Source organism: Podarcis liolepis, assembly GCF_965112155.1.
Source record: "Podarcis liolepis genome assembly, chromosome: 6".
NCBI lineage: Eukaryota > Metazoa > Chordata > Lepidosauria > Squamata > Lacertidae > Podarcis > Podarcis liolepis.
This window is the reverse complement of record NC_139559.1, coordinates 42,555,401-42,575,389: the sequence shown is the minus strand read 5'-3', so window position 1 is coordinate 42,575,389 and position 19,989 is coordinate 42,555,401. Positions and strand designations below refer to the sequence as shown.

At 44.9% G+C, this 19,989-nt stretch overlaps 1 protein-coding gene across 14 annotated transcripts in view; it reads right to left on the bottom strand.

Annotated features, from left to right (window-relative positions):
- The window catches only part of PLEKHA6 (pleckstrin homology domain containing A6), a 200,314-nt gene that overhangs the window by 25,626 nt on the left and 154,699 nt on the right, over positions 1-19,989 (bottom strand). For 9 of the 14 annotated variants that reach the window (XM_083508779.1, XM_083508788.1, XM_083508783.1 and 6 more), the window contains 4 exons: positions 6,934-7,002; positions 6,073-6,153; positions 5,153-5,302; positions 3,997-4,092 (listed from right to left, as the gene is read on the bottom strand). In XM_083508779.1, the coding sequence (XP_083364905.1) occupies positions 3,997-4,092; positions 5,153-5,302; positions 6,073-6,153; positions 6,934-7,002 (396 nt within the window). Of the gene's footprint in view, positions 1-3,996; positions 4,093-5,152; positions 5,303-6,072; positions 6,154-6,933; positions 7,003-11,525; positions 11,607-18,473; positions 18,528-19,989 lie in introns of all 14 variants that reach the window. The other 5 variants (XM_083508790.1, XM_083508780.1, XM_083508777.1 and 2 more) reach the window with 4 other exon arrangements.

The following is a 19,989-nucleotide window of genomic DNA, read 5'->3' as shown; positions in this document are numbered from 1 at the left end:
TTGTACAGTTTCAAACAAGAGTGCAAATTGAAAAATCACTGTGAAGAAACAAGCTATCAGAACACTGATATAATCATCCAGGCAGTTGTGAATGTTTATATCTGAGTTTGAGGAGTGCTCCAAGACCTGGCCCCCTAATTGTCCCTGATTGCGGAACTGCATAGAGAACTATAACATGTGAAGCAGCAATAATGCATTACATATATTCTGCTCTGGTTTCTACAAGTGAAACAACACGTTTTGGAACAGCTGCAATCACAGCAGAGTGTATCCATGTAGCTCCAGTTCACTGCCTGCTCACACATTACATTTCCCCAGGCCCAGGGACAACTGAGATGCAGAAAAAGAAAGCAGCCAGCTGGCATGCAAGGATCAGCCCAGAGTGCTTTAGAAATCAGTTGTGAGGTTTATGAAAACAATGCAACTGGCCCAGAATCCCTATTTCCCACCCCTTAAAAAATTGGGATGTTGCTTAGCATCCCAGGGACAGAAGTTACATACTGAAGACTGTTGTCTTGTGAGTGCAAAAACTGGTTCAAAATGTTGATTGTTGGAAATTGCTGTTTTCTTTTTTCCTTCTTAAAGCAAACAAGTTTCAAGCTCAGGATGTGGAAATGGCTCAGACCTATGCATTTGCATGTACAACCAGTATCAGTGCTGAGAGTGCATGTCTCGCAAGAATACCTTGCCACTCCACCATGCATTTCTAGTCTCATATATTCACCTGCCAATATCTGTTTTCCTGCCACATCGCAATTTCTGCCCCAGCACGACAAATTTTCCATAAACTCACAGACTCAAGTAGTAAAGTTTGAGCAAACTATGCTAAATTGCTACGAGTGTGCAAGTAGTTTTAAAAACAGTGTTTGCTGTCCTTCCACTTTTTAGCACAGCACAATCCATAACACAGAGGTTACGCACAGGCATTTTTGCTTTCCTGTTCCACTTTTCATGAGAATCTGTGCAGATGTAGCTTTTGCACACACCTGGGAGATGTCCTGCTCACCCAACTCTCAGCCACAAATATTCTGATCTTATTATTCCATTGAAACACAGAGATTACAGTTCAAATCAGGATGATGAATCAGATCAGATTGGAAATGTGTGTGCGGACAAACCAGAAACGAAATGGTTACCAAAGGAGTTTAAAACCCATTGTAATTACTCAGTGAACAAGGCTGCATACAAGCACAGGCTTATCACTTAAAACATGAGAACAGGCCGAGCACATCATCCTTCCAGCTAAAGCACAGACACCGCCTGCTCTTTCTACCATTACAATCAATTAGTTCCATCAGGAGCTAGCAGAGCTCTTGCTTCCCTTTGAAAGAGCCACTCACAAACATCCTGGCCTGGATATTTATGCCACTTTGGAACAGATGCTGGATGTTCTCCAGCTGTGGAGGGCTGCAGACTCCAGGACTGCAAGCAGGGCATACTGCGAGAGCCACCCCCTGCTCTATCACAACATCTCTCCCTCCCTCTGGAGCTGTTCCAGAATTAATTACTCTCAGGCAGGACACAAACAGCAATAAATTGCTAGGCACACAACAGACCCTCTTCAATGAAGAGTGATCTGTTTTATAACACTCTGGGATGCAAACTTCTGGAATAAATGAAGTGAAAGAAGTTCCGCATCCAATCAGGTTGTTACATAGTGGAGAACAGATGTGATTTCATGCTATGATTACGTTTTAGTGTTTTAATATGGTTAGTTGTAACTTATTTGTTCAAACCTGCTTTGAGTTCTTTTTTCGGATGGGGGGGGAAGGATTCAGGATATAATTTAGGAGAGGGTGGAAGGAGGGTGGGTGGGTAAGGGAACAGTCACAGGTGATCCAGTAATGGATTCCTCCACCATCTTGTCTAGTTTGCCCTTAAGCTTGCAATCGCAAGCATTTTTTAGAAGTCTCACTAAACTAAATGGGGCTTACTTCAGAGTATATGGGATCCTTAAAAGTGGGTCATTCGCCAAAGGAAATGGTGAGCAGTCTTTACTTGCCTGTTGTACTTCAGATATGCATGTGGCTAGCTGCAGATCAGGGAGAAGACTTCTAGCCTAGCTGTCTGCTCTAGTGGAATTACTAATTTTGCATGTGGAAGGAAATTTTGATGCATGCATAAGTTTCAAAGAAGCCATTTCCTCTGCGCACACCTGTGTGCAGCCTGTACCACATGCTCAACTCAGTGTTTGAATTCACCCTGATAGTAGCGTCTTCCACACATGATTCTGTGGTGATGCTTCCTAGGGTCAAGGAAAGCATCCTCTTCCCCAAAGCACTCCTGCAATTAAGTAAACTCTGGCCACATCTGCCAGAGCAGGAACACTGAACCCTTTGCTTTTTAGACAAGGACCAAAAGAAGGCCTGTCGACTCAACTCCCACATTCCTCATACCATTTGAGTGTGTGCTGGGGGATGGCAACAGGGGGTTAAGAACTGTTTGTTTCCACTTCCGCACCTTTGCAAATAAATACTAAGAACAGAAGGTTTTCTATTTGCACTGAACGTGCGCACACACAGAGACAGAGTTTCACAGAAATCTGGTAGGTGCTTAAATGTGTGGAGTCTGGAGACTAAGCGGACCTCAGAGCAAGGAAGGAAAACAATGCCTTCATTCAGTGTGGCAGCGAGAAGGTCAAGTGTCGTTTACATCGGAAGGGAAGCAAGGATTAGACATCATTACTCTATCTGGTGTCAATGACACGGACAACATCAGCAAGCCAACCTCTGTGCCTGCTTTCTGCTTCAGCGTCACCCATATCTCACCATCTGCCTTTTCAGAATGACAGCAGAGGGACTTGCATGGCAAGAGGGGTGGGAAGCTGGATTGGGCAACATTGGCCCCCTGTTTACAAGGCTTCTAAGGATAATTAAGCACTACTGTGAAGCTGCTTCTGGCAGGTCATCAGTGAGATGTATCCCAGCACCAGCAATTTTCTTTCCAGGTAATTCCAAACAAAGAGGTAATGGAGCCCATATTGGAACTGAAGAACAGACTACAACCACATCATATGTCTACGTAATTTCTTGGCTGTTTTAAAATGTGTAATTACTGAAGAAAGGGTCAGAGATGCCTAGCAGAAGTTGCATAAATCCAGGGTTGGTAGGGTATAGTTAAGAAGATGGACCCTAGTTTGGGGAAATATAAGGCTCTACGTTAGGAAAACCCAATCAAAAATTTCCCAAAGCATACACTGGGAGCAATGACAACTAAATGCAAATGTGGGGCTTCTGTATTAACAACTACTGTAGGAGAGATCAAAATTGTCTGCACTGGAGTCTCTCCTAACGTATTTCCACATAGGATTAGCACACCAGTAGTTATATGAAAGTTTGCACATGGGTCCATTAAATATCACATGCCAGCTCTTCACATAATTGTTTTGTGCATGCACAATAGGTGTGACTGGTCATGGTAGTAGTGCACAGTATTTTAGGTGCACATACATGAATAATGCTTAAAATCTGGCTCTGATGTTTTTACTTGCATCTAGGAAAAGCAGCCCAGTCCAATAGTCAGTATTCCTTAAGGATGGATGTGTGAGAATGATGGCTTAATTATGTGAAATGATAACTGTACAGTGGTACCTCGGTTTACGAACTTAATCCGTTCCAGAAGTCTGTTCTTAAACCGAAACCATTCTTAAACCGAGGCACGCTGTCCCTAAAGAGGCCTCCTGCTGCCGGTGCCCTTCCACTGTTCAGATTCCATTCTTAGACCGAGGTAAACTTCGCAACCTGGGACATTACTTCCGGTTTTGCGGTGTTCGTAAACAGGATCATTTTTAAACAGGACTGTTCTTAAACCGAGGTACCACTGAACTGAATACAGGTGGTTTTATTCTTTCGTTTACAACTTTATAAGAAGAGAACCAGAATCAAATCTGTCTATCAACAAATGCTTAGACATCCCCACAGGTCTGTGCCCAGTTTTGCTCTGGATTCTCTAGCATTTTCCTTAAACGCAGGTGGTCTGGAGGTTTCGTTCTCTCACCTGGATGTCCAAGTTCAGTTGTTCCCACAGGTCATCATGCAAGGCTGACACCTCACCCTCCAGGTTCTCATATTCTATGGTGCTGTTGGCCAAAGCCTGTGGGGATTTGCAAACAGTCCCATCAAGATACCAACACACTCACTCGCAATCTCCTCTCCATGTCCCTGGAGCGCAGAGGAACTAACTAATATTAAAAACGCTAACTAACTACCGAGCCATCCATTTGGATGCCAGCCCAGCCTGGCTGTGCACCACAGTACAGAGTAAATCTTCACCTAGGAGGTGGTAGCTGCATTGGTAGAAACTGTTGTCTTCCAAATAGCTTCTTTGGAGGACAAAGATCACCCTTGTATGCTTCCCATGCTAGCATTTAATTGCTGCATTCTGGAAGACACAAACTGGCATGATATTTGTGCGCTGGGGGAAGCTAATGGACATACAATGAGAACAGAAAAGAGGACTTCACTCAAAGTGAAATGAACAGGAGGTTTTCCCCGGTTCTCCCCATGTGTTTTGCACAGAGCAAACTCACAGCATGCACTCATGAACCAGAGGGGTTCAATTTGGGTGCTATTGCACCTTCTCATTGGGTTGAAAGAAGCTTTCTTCTCTCTCACTCTCTCTTCCTTTTTTAAAAAAATAAGAGAAAAAGGAAATGAAACAGAGAGACAAAAGAAAGATTTATTGTGCAATGCCAAGCCCACAAAGCATTCCTCTCTTCATCCCCAGGTTTCCCCTGACACATGCAGCACCAGCGTTGGCAATGCAACAAGAGCAGGCAGCCCATGCAGGCTCAGCTCAGCTGGAGACACAGGCTCCACTGCTGCAGCTCGTGCTGCTGCAGAAGCATCAAATACTGTAGGGCAAAGCCCATGTAGAGCCAGAAGAGAGGGCCGTCTTTGCACTATTCCTCCATGCAGGCTGCACACAAACCATAGGCTGGGCTGTGCTCTCTGCTCCATTTAACAGCAAGCTTATTTGGCACAGCTGAGCATGGTAGTGGCAGTGCATGTTTGGATGGGTCAAATATACTTGATCAAGAGGGACCAAGTATGTATTTTCCCTCCACCACCTCCACCACCATTGTTCTTGATCCCTGAAGGCTCCTGAGTGTCTGGGATTTCTGCAAGAATAAACAGGGCATTTTCTTTATTACCGTGCTGGCTTGGGACAGCTCCACCCGAATATTGATCAACTGGTTCTGGAGGGATTCCTTCTTGTGCAGCAGTTTTTCGGGGTAGGCTGGTTGGCTCCCAAACATCTCTAGCTCCTGGTGTGTCCCCATCAATGCACTCTCCAGACTTTCCTAAGTGAAGAGAAGAGTAAGGGGGGGGGATTTAAGCTGATGGTTAGGAAGCAATCTGGAACTCAGCAGCCTAGGGTATAGTTAAAATTCTTTTTCTGGCCTCAGGAATTCAGCCTTTCTGGGTCTTATTTCTAAAACTATCACTTGTTCCGTAGGACAAAGCATTATTGCAACCAAACTGGGTTGAAGGCTATAAAGTTCAGGTGCAGGCTGAGTTGGACTTGCTCATCTGCCTGAATATCTAGACATGCCTTCTTCCACAGCATTCAGAGATGTAGGTCACTTGGTCACACACACACACACACCCATAACCTCCACCACACATACAGTCTTGGAAAGAAGGAACCTGGTGTTGCATGAAGACATTTTCCTGAAATTTCTTTCTGCCTGTGCAATAGGACTTCCTCTCCCACTTCTCTCCTCATGTGCCTGCTCCCAGACCTGTTCTGCAGGGTTGGGGGGAAAGCAGATTTGGGGAGGCAGACAGGGAGAAGAGAGGTACAGCAGAAGTCTTTGCACCAACAGGATGACTTTGTTGGATACAGCCCTCTACGAGCAATACTCCTGCTACAAAGGCCACTTTTAGCATCTCTGCCTCCTATTTTGGGGAAACTGGAAACATTTGCCACAAAAATAACAACCTCTTGATGATGCCCACAGCCTAGCAAATGCAATAAGGTTCGAGCCTCAAAAAGCCTCTGGAAAGTTGGCCAAAAATCAGAAAGCAGCTTGCCTATGGCATAAAGTGTGCTATGATACACGCCCCTTACCTTCTCTGCACGAAGTTGCTGCACCAGCCTCTCCTGTTCCCTCATCACCTTGTTTTGCTCACAGAGCTTTCCCAGGAGCTTCTTTCATGGAGGACAGAGAGAAAAGAAAGGCGAAATATAAGATTCATAGCAGAGTCTGGGGTGGGGAAGTGAATGTAGCCCTCTAAGTCTCTCTTGGGCTCTTCCCAGGTCTCATCCCCTCCTCAGCCACATCCCTTCTGGCCCTGCCTTGCACTCTTCTTGTGTGTCCACCCCCCCCCCCCCGAATGTGTCATTGCACTCTGATAAAGATTCTTGCAAGTGTGAATGGAAAAGAGAGAAAGATGCAAGTGTGTAGGAACTAGCCTGCTGTCCAAAGATGTGCATTCATTGCTCCACCCACCCATTGCCTTTGTTCTCACCCAGCACTGGCATGTGGCCCCCAGAAGGTTGCTCAGGAGCAAAAGTGGCCCTCGAGCTGGATAAAGGTCCTCCACCCTGGTTCACATAGCAGAAGGCATTCATCTGCTTTGAACAGATCTCAACCTGGCCTCTGGGTATTAGAGCCTCGGTTGCTGGGGCTGCACAATCCGAGCAGGGCAGACTCACAAACAATGATGCCAGCATGAAAACACAAACCCAGAGTACAATGGGTGAGGATGGGGCAGGAAAGGCGACAGCCTGGGGTTGGTGAATGATGGTGATCACAAGTGCTTGGGACCTTGCAGCTCCCCTAGCAGAATAGATGCCTGTTTAATGATGTCAAGAGAAATGGAGAGGGAAGGCACAGCCTGCAAGGGGTGGAGGATGGAGAGGTGGCAGCGGAAGAGGGGATGGAAGAGGCAGACAGGCAAAAGGGAGGGAGGGAGGAGGTGCTCTTACATCTGTATCTTGCTCGCTTATCTTGTAGGTGTGCAGCGACTCTCTATAGGCTTCAGGGAAATGAGACACCTGCAAAAACAGGAACAAATCATTCCTGCTCTCTCCGCCTTTGAAGTTGACATGTCATGACAAGCCCCTGGGGAAATCCAAGGCTGCTTCTGCTTAGTGCGTAGGGGTGGGAAGCCCTCCATGTTTTCAGGTCCTGCAGCTCAAGCCCCAACCTTCTTTCACCAAGTCTTTTTTAATTAAGCAACATTTACTGGGTAGAATAACCGAAGGGAAAGGCACACACTGTCTAGCATTTCCATCACTGTGGTCTGGGGGTTTCTGCTTCTCAGTTCCCACGGATCTATCCAGCTTAGACTGCAGACTCCTCACTATCTTTCAAAATCAGCTGTCTTTCATCTCATCAAGGGAGGCAGCTCTTGCATACAATGTAGTGAGAGAATTGCTCTTTTCCTAACTGCATAGAATTGCTCTTTCTCCTATCCCCACAGATGTCAAGTTTATAACAAATATATATATAATGAAAGTTGCTCAGATTATGAGCAAATCAGCTATTCTACTATGCATGCATGTTAGACATGCAACCTCCATTACGTTACAGATCACTAAGCAATTACACATAGCCAGTCACACCATAAACAGCAGCTCACCTTCACAATCGCAGCAACTGCAATTGTGAATAGATTTAAATATGTGACCTCTCCTCCCCCTCCCCCTGGCCTGCCCGGCACTCACAGAATTCAGGATGATGATGGGGGAGTTCCCCTAAATGCGATAATTGCTATGGGCCAAAAGTTAGCTGCTCCATGTTATCTACTAACACAAACTTAGTTAATAGATATATGCAGAGCTAGTATATAGCACACAAGGAAGACCAGAAAGAATTTTTGCTGGGGTTTGTAGGCCTAAAAGCAGGGTTGGCTATCCATGTGCAGTGCAGATCTTTACATGCCAAACAGGGGCCAATGTCTAGGATGTTGCTATAAAAGGGTGGCTGATGAACAGGTAACCAGAGTCCTGTCCTCAGGAAACAGAGAGGCCAGGATAAGTGGGAGGCTGGATTAAAGAGAAACTTCAAGAAGAGCACGGAAGGATCCTGTATTTTTTTTCAACTTGAGACTTTGCATTGATCCAGAATTATAGTCAGATGCCACCACCCTCTGGTTTTATTCCCAGTTTATTTTCTGCTTTGAATTTCAAAGCTGCACGAGCCCAGGGTAATAGATTTCACAAGATGCAGCCATGTAGTGTTGTGATTTGAGGTTCTTCACACAATGTCCAGCTCCCCTGCTTATGAGCAACCACTATTTTACAGACGGGCCAACTAATGCAGAGAGAAAGCCAGGTCAAAGGTGGCCGTTTTAGAGCATTGGCCTTTGGTGTGAATTCATAAAACCAAGACTCAGCTTTGCATCGTTTCCCTCTGGAACAGTGATATATCCAGCAGTACTTACCCAGAAGGGGTGTACGAGTATCACAGGAGGGCACTGATTAGAATTGATGCAATCCAGCACAGAAGAAAAGCATCACGTCAGAACCAGAGTTTTATTATTATCAAGCAAGCTACCACGTTACAATAATACATCAAGAGAAAATAAGTTCTTAACTGCTAGTTGGCGGAACCTGTTCAACAGGAACTCCTCTAACACAGAGAGTGGTGATATGAGAAAAGTCTCTTCTGTGAGCATGATGTACCATGCTACAGATGTCACTCTCCATTTAAGTAGCACCTGTAACACTGTTATCACTTTCATTGTTAGGCAAAAGAGCTGTAGCTCAGTGGCAAGGCACGTGGTTCCATGATTCTATATTTTGCCTGCAGAAGGTCCCAGGTTCATATGTGGTATCTCATATAGGACTGGGAAAGATCTTTGTCTGAGGCCCCTTCTGAATCTTGTTGTTTCCAGATGGGATCAAATCTAAATGCTGACTCAAATCCTGCCCTATTTGAAATGTAATGGACAATGTTTTGGATTGCATCGTTTTCCTCAAAAATAATAATTGAGCAATAACTGCTGAGTTCATTAAATCACTAGCCATACCTTTTCCCCTATAAAGTAGGAAGTGGTTGCTGTTTTCTGTGTGTGTAGCTAAAAGCAATGGAAAGATGCCTATTCACAATCTAATTTGCCAGATGTCACGTGACCATGTGTGTGTGTGTGTGTGTGTGTGTGTGAGAGAGAGAGAGAGAGAGAGAGAGAGAGAGAGAGAGAGAGAGAGAGAGACCTGTGAGAGAGGGAGGGGCTTGGTTTTGCTAGGCTACACAGCCTGCAAGAAAGTAGAATGGTAATTGTATCTGAGTATCTTCAGTGCCTGATTTTATAATTTTAAGATCACTTTTTTGCCCTGGGTGGTGCTAAAGCTCTGCCCAGTAAGTGACCACTTTATATTACTTGGCACAATGCTCTAGGGACACAATTTTCCTGAGGAGAGGAACGATAAGATTGAACAGATTCTATGAAACAACAAAGGGAAGCATAGATTTCATGTCAGTTCCAGCTAGCCCTTATCTGTGCTAATCACATATTTATATGTACCCTGATAATCAGTCTGTAAAGACAGCGGTGCCAACTTGAATAAAATATTGGGAGCAGAGGTGGGTAAGCCCCGCCACACTTAATTGATCACCAGGTTTGGCACTCGCACACCACTTGAATGGCAATGCCCATCAACTGGAGGGGTGAGCGGACCCCTCAAATATTTTATTGGGTAAAAAAAAATATTATTGGGTGAGGGGCCGAAGGGACCTCGGTCCCTAGGAGTTGGCTCCTATGTGTAAGAAGTGCAGGCCACTGCTCTTCACGAGGCACCAATGTGAAACCGTGTTGGAACGTTCTCTCAGGGGGTGAAAACCATCCCCAGGTGGAGCTGGAGTTCGACAAATTCTAGCTATGTGGCACTTTTCTGTCAGAATATCCTTACTCTCTGGGGCAATTTGGCACAGTGCTGTGAACAAAGCAGGAAATAGGAGGTACAATGTCTCATCAAACATGCCATTCTGTTTTCAGATTCAGGTAATTGCAATGCTGAACCAATCCCCAAACTTAGTCAAGGATCTCATCTAAGCAGTGATTATTAGCCTGTTCTGCTACAGTCTGCCTGGACAATATAAAGAGTAGCAAATGCATCAGAAAGTACATTTTGGTGATAAAGGTGACCAAATGATGACTGAAGCTTTAGAGATATAAATGGATGGTGGTTGGCTTGTTGCAACAGCAATGAGATGCAGCTTTTATGATGATATCACCGACTGTATTGCTTAATAGGTCAAATGAAGAATCCCAATCCTGCCAGGAAGACCAAGTTTCTAAACACTGATAATCCTGACTACATGCAATTGAACTGGTCCCAGTGGTGCTCACCACATGGCTCAGAGACATTATCTTCTCTTGCCAACATGGAGATCCTACAAAAATAGACACACCTAGCACTTGATATGGAAGGCTTTGACTGTTATTATTATTATCATTATTTATTTTATACCCCACCTTTATCCCTGACCTGACAGGACTCAAGGTGGCTTAGAGATAAAAACAAGAATTGTTAAAAGTTAGAGGGGGGGAAACAATAATTAAAAAAACAATTAGATAATTAATAGAATTAAAACGATATACATATATAAACTCTGTTTAAAACATACAAATAATTACAACAAGTGGGTTCTGAAGCTCAACACTGATTTCTGAATTAAATTCCAGGGCTCAGTACTGATGACCCTTTAATAAAATTAAGCACAGAAGCTGATCATTCTGCTTCCCAGTGGACGTTCCCACTGTGGAGGGAGCATCCCCCTAGATCTGATGCACGGATATGTTCCTTGGGTAGGAGCCTAGATAGATCCTATTCTATATCCTAGAATATCCACATAGATTTTTATAGTAAACTATTCTGGGGCAAGGGTGTGGGCAAAAAGTAGAGGACTCTCTACCCTTAGCAAGAGATACCAATGCAAACTTAAGTGCCCCACTTCACAAATTCCAATGCTAAGCATCGGCGCTAAAAACAAGGTTTGCTTCAGCGTCTTAGCTCACATAGGCTAATATTAATACCTAACCATTTTCCAGGGGTGCACTACATTTTGCAAAAGTAATACCCGAAAGGAAAGAGGAAAATTTGTCTTCCCCCGCAAACCATTGATAGGCTTTTTTCGCCAGCCCCAAAAGCCATGACAAGCAGTTCGTAACTGAAAGTTTTAGGTTTTAACCTAAGCCATATATGCATTTATTATCTTATCTACAGAGAACAGAGAGAGAGAAAGGTTGGCATAAGGTGGCACAGAGCTGCTGATGCAGCTGAGATTAAGATCCACAGATGTTGAGGGTCCCATCTACCTCCAACCTGTGGGTTAAGATGTGGATTCTGAGTGACTTAAAATGCTTCAGGGAATTAGGATCACTGTCAGGCAGGGGCACAGGTGCCTTACTGGGCTCCATGTATAAATGCCGTTTGTAGAATGAGATGTTGAATGGGCATCTCACAAATGGATGTGGATGTGAGGTGCAGAAGGGTGACACTAGGGAATGGTTCTGCCATGCAAAAGCAGCTGGAATGGCATGGTTGATGGCAGAGCTGCTGTGATGTCTTACTTGCATGTACAGTTGAGCCCTAGGGGAAGAGCTCTCCACCATTCTGTTCACCATACTGATCAAAGTCTCGCTCTCACTCATCTGCGGCAGACAAGGAAGGAAAAACATCAAGATGCTAGCGGAGGCACAGCCACTGCAGCTCAGCCTTGAACACGTGTGACCGCTAACATATAAATCTGAAAAGACCTAAGACCTAGACCGGTGCCTCAGAACAGATGTCACAAGGCAAAGACACACGTAAAGGAAGTCCACAGGACTGAAAAGCACATCAATGTTCAGAGTGATTACTGGGCTAAACAAGATGTGATGCTAGTTGCATGGCTGCATTTAATGTGCACTTGGTGGATCATGAAGAAAGGAAGCCTGAGTACCACTCCAGGGGTGCAAGGAGGAAGAATTGAGTCCTCCTCCTTCTTCCCTCATAAGTTCCAAACAAAACATGGTTTTGATACACTCTCACAAACACTCATCTAACTACCATTTGCATCTGGAGGAAATCCTCCATGTACTTTTCTGGAGTTGCTCCTTTCCCATGCAAATGGGCTTGCCAATGAAACTTTAAAAAGAAATGATTGGGGCAAAACATCACCCTACAGTTCCCAAAGAGGCATATCACACGGGTGTATCATATATAACACCCTCTGCTTAGCCCATTCACATCACAGGGGAGTAGCAGTGCTGGGGAAATAATGTTTCATCCCAACCCCCATGCAATTTCCCTAATCACACACCCATCCAAAACTGTATTTTGGGACATAATAATAACAGCTTGGCGGGGGGATTTAGATCAAAAGTTTAAACACCCCCTCCCTCAGTACTACTGCTCCTACCAAACAGCCACCCACAAATGATTTAAAGGGAGATATTTTATATATAGATCAGGAAATCTGATCATGGATCTCCCACGTCGTATCAGTTTCAGCCTTTAACAATAGGATGACGGATGGGGTGGAGCTGTACTTACAAGATTTACCTTGTTGATACAAAAGACAGACTTTGAGTGAAGATATGTTTGGGCCTCCCTCTGCCTGCTTTGAAATCCCAATGAGGCTTAGTACCTCACTTCAGGTCCCACCAGGCATACATACTGCACATTCATGATGATTTGCGCTCCTAAGAGCACAAATGAGAGCCAGTGTGGCGTGGTGGTTAAGGTGTTGGACCAGGACATAGGAGAACAGGGTTCAAATCCCCACCTGGCCATGAAGCTCACTGGGAGACCTTGGGCCAGTTACTCATTCTCAGCCTCATCTACCTTGCAGGGTGCTGTGAGGATAAAACAAGGAGGAGGAGTACTATATACACCACCTTGAGTTTCTTGGAGGAAATGTAATGAATAAGCAAAATCATAATGATACCAGGCTGTCCCACTTTCAACACTGTTTGTGCCTGCAGAAGTGTTGTGGCAGTCCACCTGCATCATTTCTGATCAGTGCATATGCTGTAATTTCCCACTGAAATCCTGAGACTTGTTATACAACAAACACCCCGGTTCATTTTCCTCCTGCTTTTGTTGCCCTATAGCTCTTCCAGATAGCAATTAAGTGGTAGCACGGGGGCAGCGTCAAAGAACAAATGAAAGCAGAATAAATTCATCGCTAATGCACTAGGGACACAGGTGGCGCTGTGGGTTAAACCACAGAGCCTAGGACTTGCCAATCAGAAGGTTGGCGGTTTGAATCCCCATGATGGGGTGAGCTCCCGTTGCTCGGTCCCAGCTCCTGCCAACCTAGCAGTTCGAAAGCACGTCAAAGTGCAAGTAGATAAATAGGTACCGCTCCGGCGGGAAGGTAAATGGCATTTCCGTGTGCTGCTCTGGTTCGCCAGAAGCGGCTTAGTCATGCTGGCCTCATGACCTGGAAGCTGTACACCGGCTCCCTCGGCCAATAAAGCGAGATGAGCACCGCAACCCCAGAGTCGGTCACGACTGGACCTAATGGTCAGGGGTCCCTTTACCTTTTAATGCACTATTATTGTGTTGAGAACGCTTTGCAGAATGCACCTACAAAAAGGCCACCAGCTGGGAGGGGGGCTTACTCAGCAAACAGCTACTTCTGCTTATTAAACAGGAGCACTTTCTTTGATGACCAGAGGCCCCTCCTCTTCTCTCTTCCCCAGACATTCAGGGCTAGTTGAGCCAGTCTCTTCAAGCCCCTCTAGCTCCTGGTGGGAATCTGCTTTGCTCCCTTTTTCAGGATTTTAGGACTGGCAGAGGAGGATTCATAGTTTCCTTATTAGGATACACTTGAAGTGGAGGGATGGGTTTTATCCAATGGAGGCTGGTGCCCATTAGGACTAGACAAGGAGACCAACAGTAGGTGCAGCCAGAGCCACCAGCAGGCAGAGCCAGCTAATTGGTGATGCTCAAGCTAAGGAGGAGGCAGCTGATCCAATGGACCGGCCTTTGCCTGAGATTTTGTCCATGCACAAAATCTCACTGGTTGTCGTATCTGGGCTTGATAATAAATCCCTCCCTCCAGGGCTACTACACAGGGTTTGTTTGGTTTTCGTGCCTTTGTTTGCTTGAATCATCTGGAGCTGTTTGATTTGAAGAGTTCCTTCCACTGTGCATCCCCTTCATGCTCAGAGCACACTGTAGCCTAGGTTACACAGATTGATTCTGGAAGAAGGGGGGAAGAAGCAATGTGTGCCTGGAACTACTGTGTGTGTGTGTGTGTGTGTGTGTGTGTGTGTGTGTGTGATCTTGTAATTCTTTCCAACTCCATAAGGTTTTATGGAATGGAGTAATAATAATAAAACAGTTGCTTAAACAAAAATCCCAAGAGTCAGATGATATTTGGCTGACATACTTCTCCATTAGTCAAGTGAAGCTGATGGTGCTATATCTCTCTCTAAACACACGCACACAAAATGCACTTTCAAACAGAAGGCACCAGGGCATAACAAACAAATAGGGCTCTGATGTTGCATTTCATTGTGCTGTTTTAAATCAGTCTTTCTCTGTGGGTCAGAAGGGGAACAGAAAGAAATGGAAAGCCTTGAAGAATCCTTTTTTATAGGGAGAAAAGCCTACTATCAACAACGGCTGCCCAACCCAGAGCACTTTTAAGTTCCGCCTCCTCGTCAGTGGCTTCAGTCCAACACAGACACAAGCACATCTTCATGATTATTCTACTGATGGGGGAATTACTGACTCCAAAGACGTAATGAGATTGTCTCTGGAGCAGGCTTGCTTATTGAAATGCAGACTTTTTCAGGCCAGCATCAGACATCCATCAGCACTTGCAATGAGATTTCAGTTTTTTTATATAAAAAAAATCCAGCTTAATCTCCTCTGTTGATGTTTTCCCAAAAGGGTTTCTTTCCCTGTTTCTCTAAGGGTAGGTCAGCAAGTGTCCCTTAACATGACAAAATGTGCATGAAAGATTGTTTCAGCTTAAGGCAAAGCTTGTGGGGAAGGCTGTTTGGGTTAGTTGCTTGGTATTTGAATTATCACAGTATACTGAGCTGCTTTATATTCATGGGTTTGTTGTTTTTTAACAAAACCATTATGGTAAAAACTGGTTTTATATTATTGATTTCTGCCCCCGCCGCACACATTTCATATGCACACTGAACCATTCTCTCTGGTTAGCACACCTTTAACATTCTTACACACAAAATACATATATGTTGGATATCTGATGCTTAGTTATTCAATACCTCAGATTAACCATTTGTTTTGTCCCTGTTTTTTAAACATGAAGTACCTGACCTGAATGATTTTTTATTTTTATTTTTTTAAAAAACACCCTGGTCTGTTCTTTCCCAAACTGTAACCCAATTTTGACTATCCAAAAGCTGGATAAGGTTAAATGAGTCAGATAGCTGAGTTTGTATGCAATGTCATATACCAGATTTCCCCAACCTGCTGCTCTTCAGCTGGTTTGGACTACAACTCCCATTCAGCTCCAGCCAAAACATCTGCAGAGCATCAGGTTGGGAAGGCTCCATATGCAAACTTGATGTATTCACAGACCCATACAAATGATCTCATATTCCAACAAGTGAAATTTCACAAAAACTCATGGGCTCACTTCCACTCATGGACAAACTATTATCAGTCTCCCAAACTGTTTCATAGGCAAAAGGTAATTATTATTTATTTATTTATTTATTTATTTATTTATTTATACATACATACATACATACCCTGCCCACTCTGGGCGGCTTCCAACCGAATATTAGCATCAGACATTTAAAATTTTCCTAAACAGGGCCACCTTCAGTTGTCTTTTAAAAGTAAAATAGTTGTTTATTGCCTTGACATCTGTTGGGAGGGCGTTCCACAGGGCAGGCGCCACTATCGAGAAGGCCCTCTGCCTGGTTCCCTGTAACCTCAATTCTCGCAGCGAAGGAATCACCAGAAGGCCCTTGGCACTGGACCTCAGTGTCCAGGCTGGAAGATGGGGGTGGAGACGCTCCCTCAGGTATACAGGACCAAGGCTGTTTAGGGCTTCAAAGGTCATCACCTTTAAAGGTTTCATGTGGACCTTCACTTGCCTTACTCCCAAGGAACCCATGGAATCTGAAAGCACCAGGGTCACATCCTCCCCCCCCCCCGCCCAGTCTGTGCCATCTGCACCTTTTCACCTGATCAGCCAGACTCTTGTTGGGAACAGACATGAAGAAAAGATCAGATAGTTTGCCTCCCTCCCCTTCTACCTTCTTTATCTAATCCTATGATCCTGCAACAAGTATGCAGGTAGAAAGCCAGCAGGGATGTTCAGAATGTCATACATGCAACTATGTGCATGTTGGACAGAGATCATGGGTGTGCGCTCAGTGCAAGGACTTCCTGGTCCTCAGGGAACAAGTATGTTCCCTTTAGGTCCCAGTATCTGACCTGAGAGAGCCAGAGTGGTTGGTAGACGTAATAATGGCATTCCACTCACACAGTGCCATCTCTTCCATTATAATGGAGAATCATGGTCTTGGGGAAGAAAAGCTTCAATCTGAGGAAGAGGCAAATGATCGTTGAAGAGGGACACATTCTTTGTGGGACTAACAGTCATCCTATCATATGGAGGACACTTTTCTGGGGGTCTCTTGTTAGTGGCAGTTTTTATCACTGGCCTCATAGGCAGTTGAGTTTGTGATGGGCATGTGGACCACACAGTAACTTGTCTGCCTGTCACACGTAATCTGGATGCTGCATATACACTAAGGAGAAATGTTATTATGTGATCCTGGAAGAGAAATTTGGGTTGCTAGGTGAGAGGCCAGGACTTACAAGGAAGCTTTCTCTGAAATGCTGCCCATTCCATTTTGGTGCTGGAAAAAACTCTCCTATGAGGAAAAGTTACATAATTGGAGGATTTTTTAGTTTAGAAAAAAAAATTGAGTAACAGGAAACATGACAGAGGAGTATAAAACTTAATAGTGTGGATAGAGAGAAAGCTTTTTTTGCTGCCTCTCTCATCATTCTTGAACCTGGGGAAGGTCAGTGAAGCAGAACGCTAGAAGATCCAGGACACACCAAAGTACTTCTTCACACAGCTCACAGTTAAACTATGGGGTTTACTGCCACAATATGTTGTAATGGACTGACTTAGATAGCTTAGGCAAAGTCTAAGGCCCCATATGCACCATACACTTAAAGCCACATCAATCACTTTAAACAGTCATGGGGGTCCCCATAGGAGACTCCAATTTCCCTCGTGGATCTACAGTTCTCAGAGTGGCTTCACAGTCATCCAGTGGCACACCTTGACAATGCACACTTAACAATGACCAATGAACCAAATACAAAAAGAAATATCTACTGCTCAACAGTAATGCAGGCATTTTTCAAAATTTCTGTCATTATCAATTTCTTTGTATTGATACTCATCTTCCCATATCCACATTTATAAAAATCATACCTGATAGTAAAGAAAAAAATTCTGTATTGTCTCGGCTTCTCATTACTTTCAAAGGGTGAGTTTAATATTCTGTAGATGCCACAAAGCATAATTTTCAATACCATTTTTCTAAGGTTACTCCTTCAGTATTTATCCAATACTAAGAAATATTTAGTCTTCTGCCACCAACATGAAATGCATTAGCTCTTTGGATACAAGATCCATATTTGAATGAAAGCCACCTGCTGCTTTTATTTCCCATGAAGCCCTAGGGCCATACGCTACATCAGGCACTCCATGTCACTGTAGGAAATTTGCACACACACACACACACACACACACACACACACACACAGGCAACTTCCCAGATCAAGCCACTGTCACCAGATAAGCCAGCAGCTGGGGGAACATGAAGGCAAGATGGCCAGAGTGAGAGGGAACAAAGCAGGCATTGGTGCCAACGGGTCTTGCCAGCAACTGCACGAGAGCATTGGGTGCTGATGTGACAGCGCTGAGTGTTGTATTTAAAATAACCCTGCTTGGGATGGAATGAATCAGTGGGCAGAGTGCAAACTAAATTTAAAATACAGTTCACATTAAAGAAAACCAAACCCACACATAGGTTGCCACCCAGAGTTCTAGGGTCATGATTACTCTCTTATCAACAGAGTTTATTCCTGCCCTAAATCCTGCTTACATCCTGCAGGCTAGTGTGGAACATTGCACAGAAATCCAACAACAATCACCAAATACGGCAGTAATAACAGCTGCAATTGCAGCACAGCAGAATCCATAGATGTCCAAGCAAGCAAAGCAGCTGTCCCTCCCCAATTCATCCACACACACACACACACACACACACACACGAACAAGTGTGTCACTGTCCATAAGAAAGATGAAAGGAACAAACCACATCGACCCGCTAGTGCTGCCGCAATGCCAAGAGAAGGAGAGGGACAGATGTTGGGGAGGAGGAAGGGTAAAGGGGAGAGGGAAAGGCAACACTGACCTGACAGCACAGCTGGGGAGGGGGCAGCGGGGGTTGCAGGACAAGAGGCAAAAATGTGGTGGGAGCAGTGAGAGGGAGACAGCCAGCTTGGCCTACCTGCTGATCCAAATACTCTAGGTTTCTTTGCAACTGAAGGTCTAAAAGTTCATCCTATCAGGAGCCATTAGGCATGCGGCAAAATGGAAACACAAAAACAAACAAAAACAAAGAAGAAGCAAAAGCAGTTAGGTGCGACTTAGCTCGAGAGAGGCACAGAGCTCCCCAGACAGGAAAGGGAACAGTCAGCCTCACAAGCGTTTTTTTCCAGGTAGGTGGGTGGGGTGAGTGAGTGATGGCTGCTCAGCGGTCCTTTTAGCCCAGGACATATTCCCTAGAGGAGCTTTCCCCAGTCAGGTGCCCTCCAGATGTTTCAGACTGCAACAACAGGGAGTTGTAATCCACAACATCTGCAAGGGCACCCAGTTGGGGAAGGCTGCCTTAGAGGGACTCTCAACGGGAGATCCTGGCAGTTTCTCATATAGACAGTGCTCTGTCCCCATACCATGTGTCGCCTTCTGCTGGACAGGTGTGGATTAACAAGAGGGCCATGCTACCTTCCTCCAGGCCACTGGAGTAGGCCACCAAGCTGGTAAAATATATTAATGCTCTCCCCCAACAGTAAGGAATGCAATCTTTTGACTCTGTAGCCCTTTGAGGGTATCTGGGTTGAACAGATGCACACACACACAAGCCTCACTCCAACAGTCCCACGTGTGCCAGCTTCACTGCAGACCTTCCCACATGCAGCATGAAGGAGGATCCTCAGCATGTTCAACCGAACGCACTCAGAGTTCTTCTTCAGACCTTCCAGATGAGGAAGCAGCCTTCTGCTGAGTCAGGCTGCAGGTCCATCTAACACAGGGCTTATACTCTGCTCTTTCCAGGCACAGTCCACGATTTAAAGCTCTGTGTCCCAGTGCCTTCTCGTTCCTGCTCCAGAACTTTCCCTGCAAAACCTGCTCTTTGAAAAGCTCAGTCAGAGAAAATGTCGATCTGCAGAAAACCCAAAGTGGTGTTTGCTCTGATTCAGTTTTAAGGAGCAGGGTTTTGAGGGGAAAGCTTGAGACAGAAATAATAATAAAATGCTGGGCCCTGGAGTGCTAAAGTGAGCACCTGTGCCTGGCAAAAGGTAAGTGTGGGTAAGCCCTCTGTTCTATCTGCACAGCTCTGCAGGGTTTCAGACAGTCCTACCTGAAAAGGCTGGGGACTGAACCTGAGACCTTCCACATGCAAAGCAGATGCTTTGTCACTGAGCTATAGTCCTCCTGCCAACATGGGAAGGTCTGAAATGGAGCTGGTGCACAAGCCCCCTCTGACTTGAAGCCCACACACATTTGCTCCAAATAGGGCTCACTTTTCATTGCAATGTAGCACCTGTAATACCCATTAAGCCATTATTATTATAATCTGTTTTATTGGTGGCATAGGCCTCTAAGAATTGTTAATTCACTCCTGCTGCAGAGGCAAAGTTTGCTACCAAGAAGTTTGTCCCCACAGTTAGCACTCCCACATTTTTCTCAGCAAGGCACCTGGCTTTGAAAGCCTAGGATTAGGTGGAAATTCTCTCATCCAC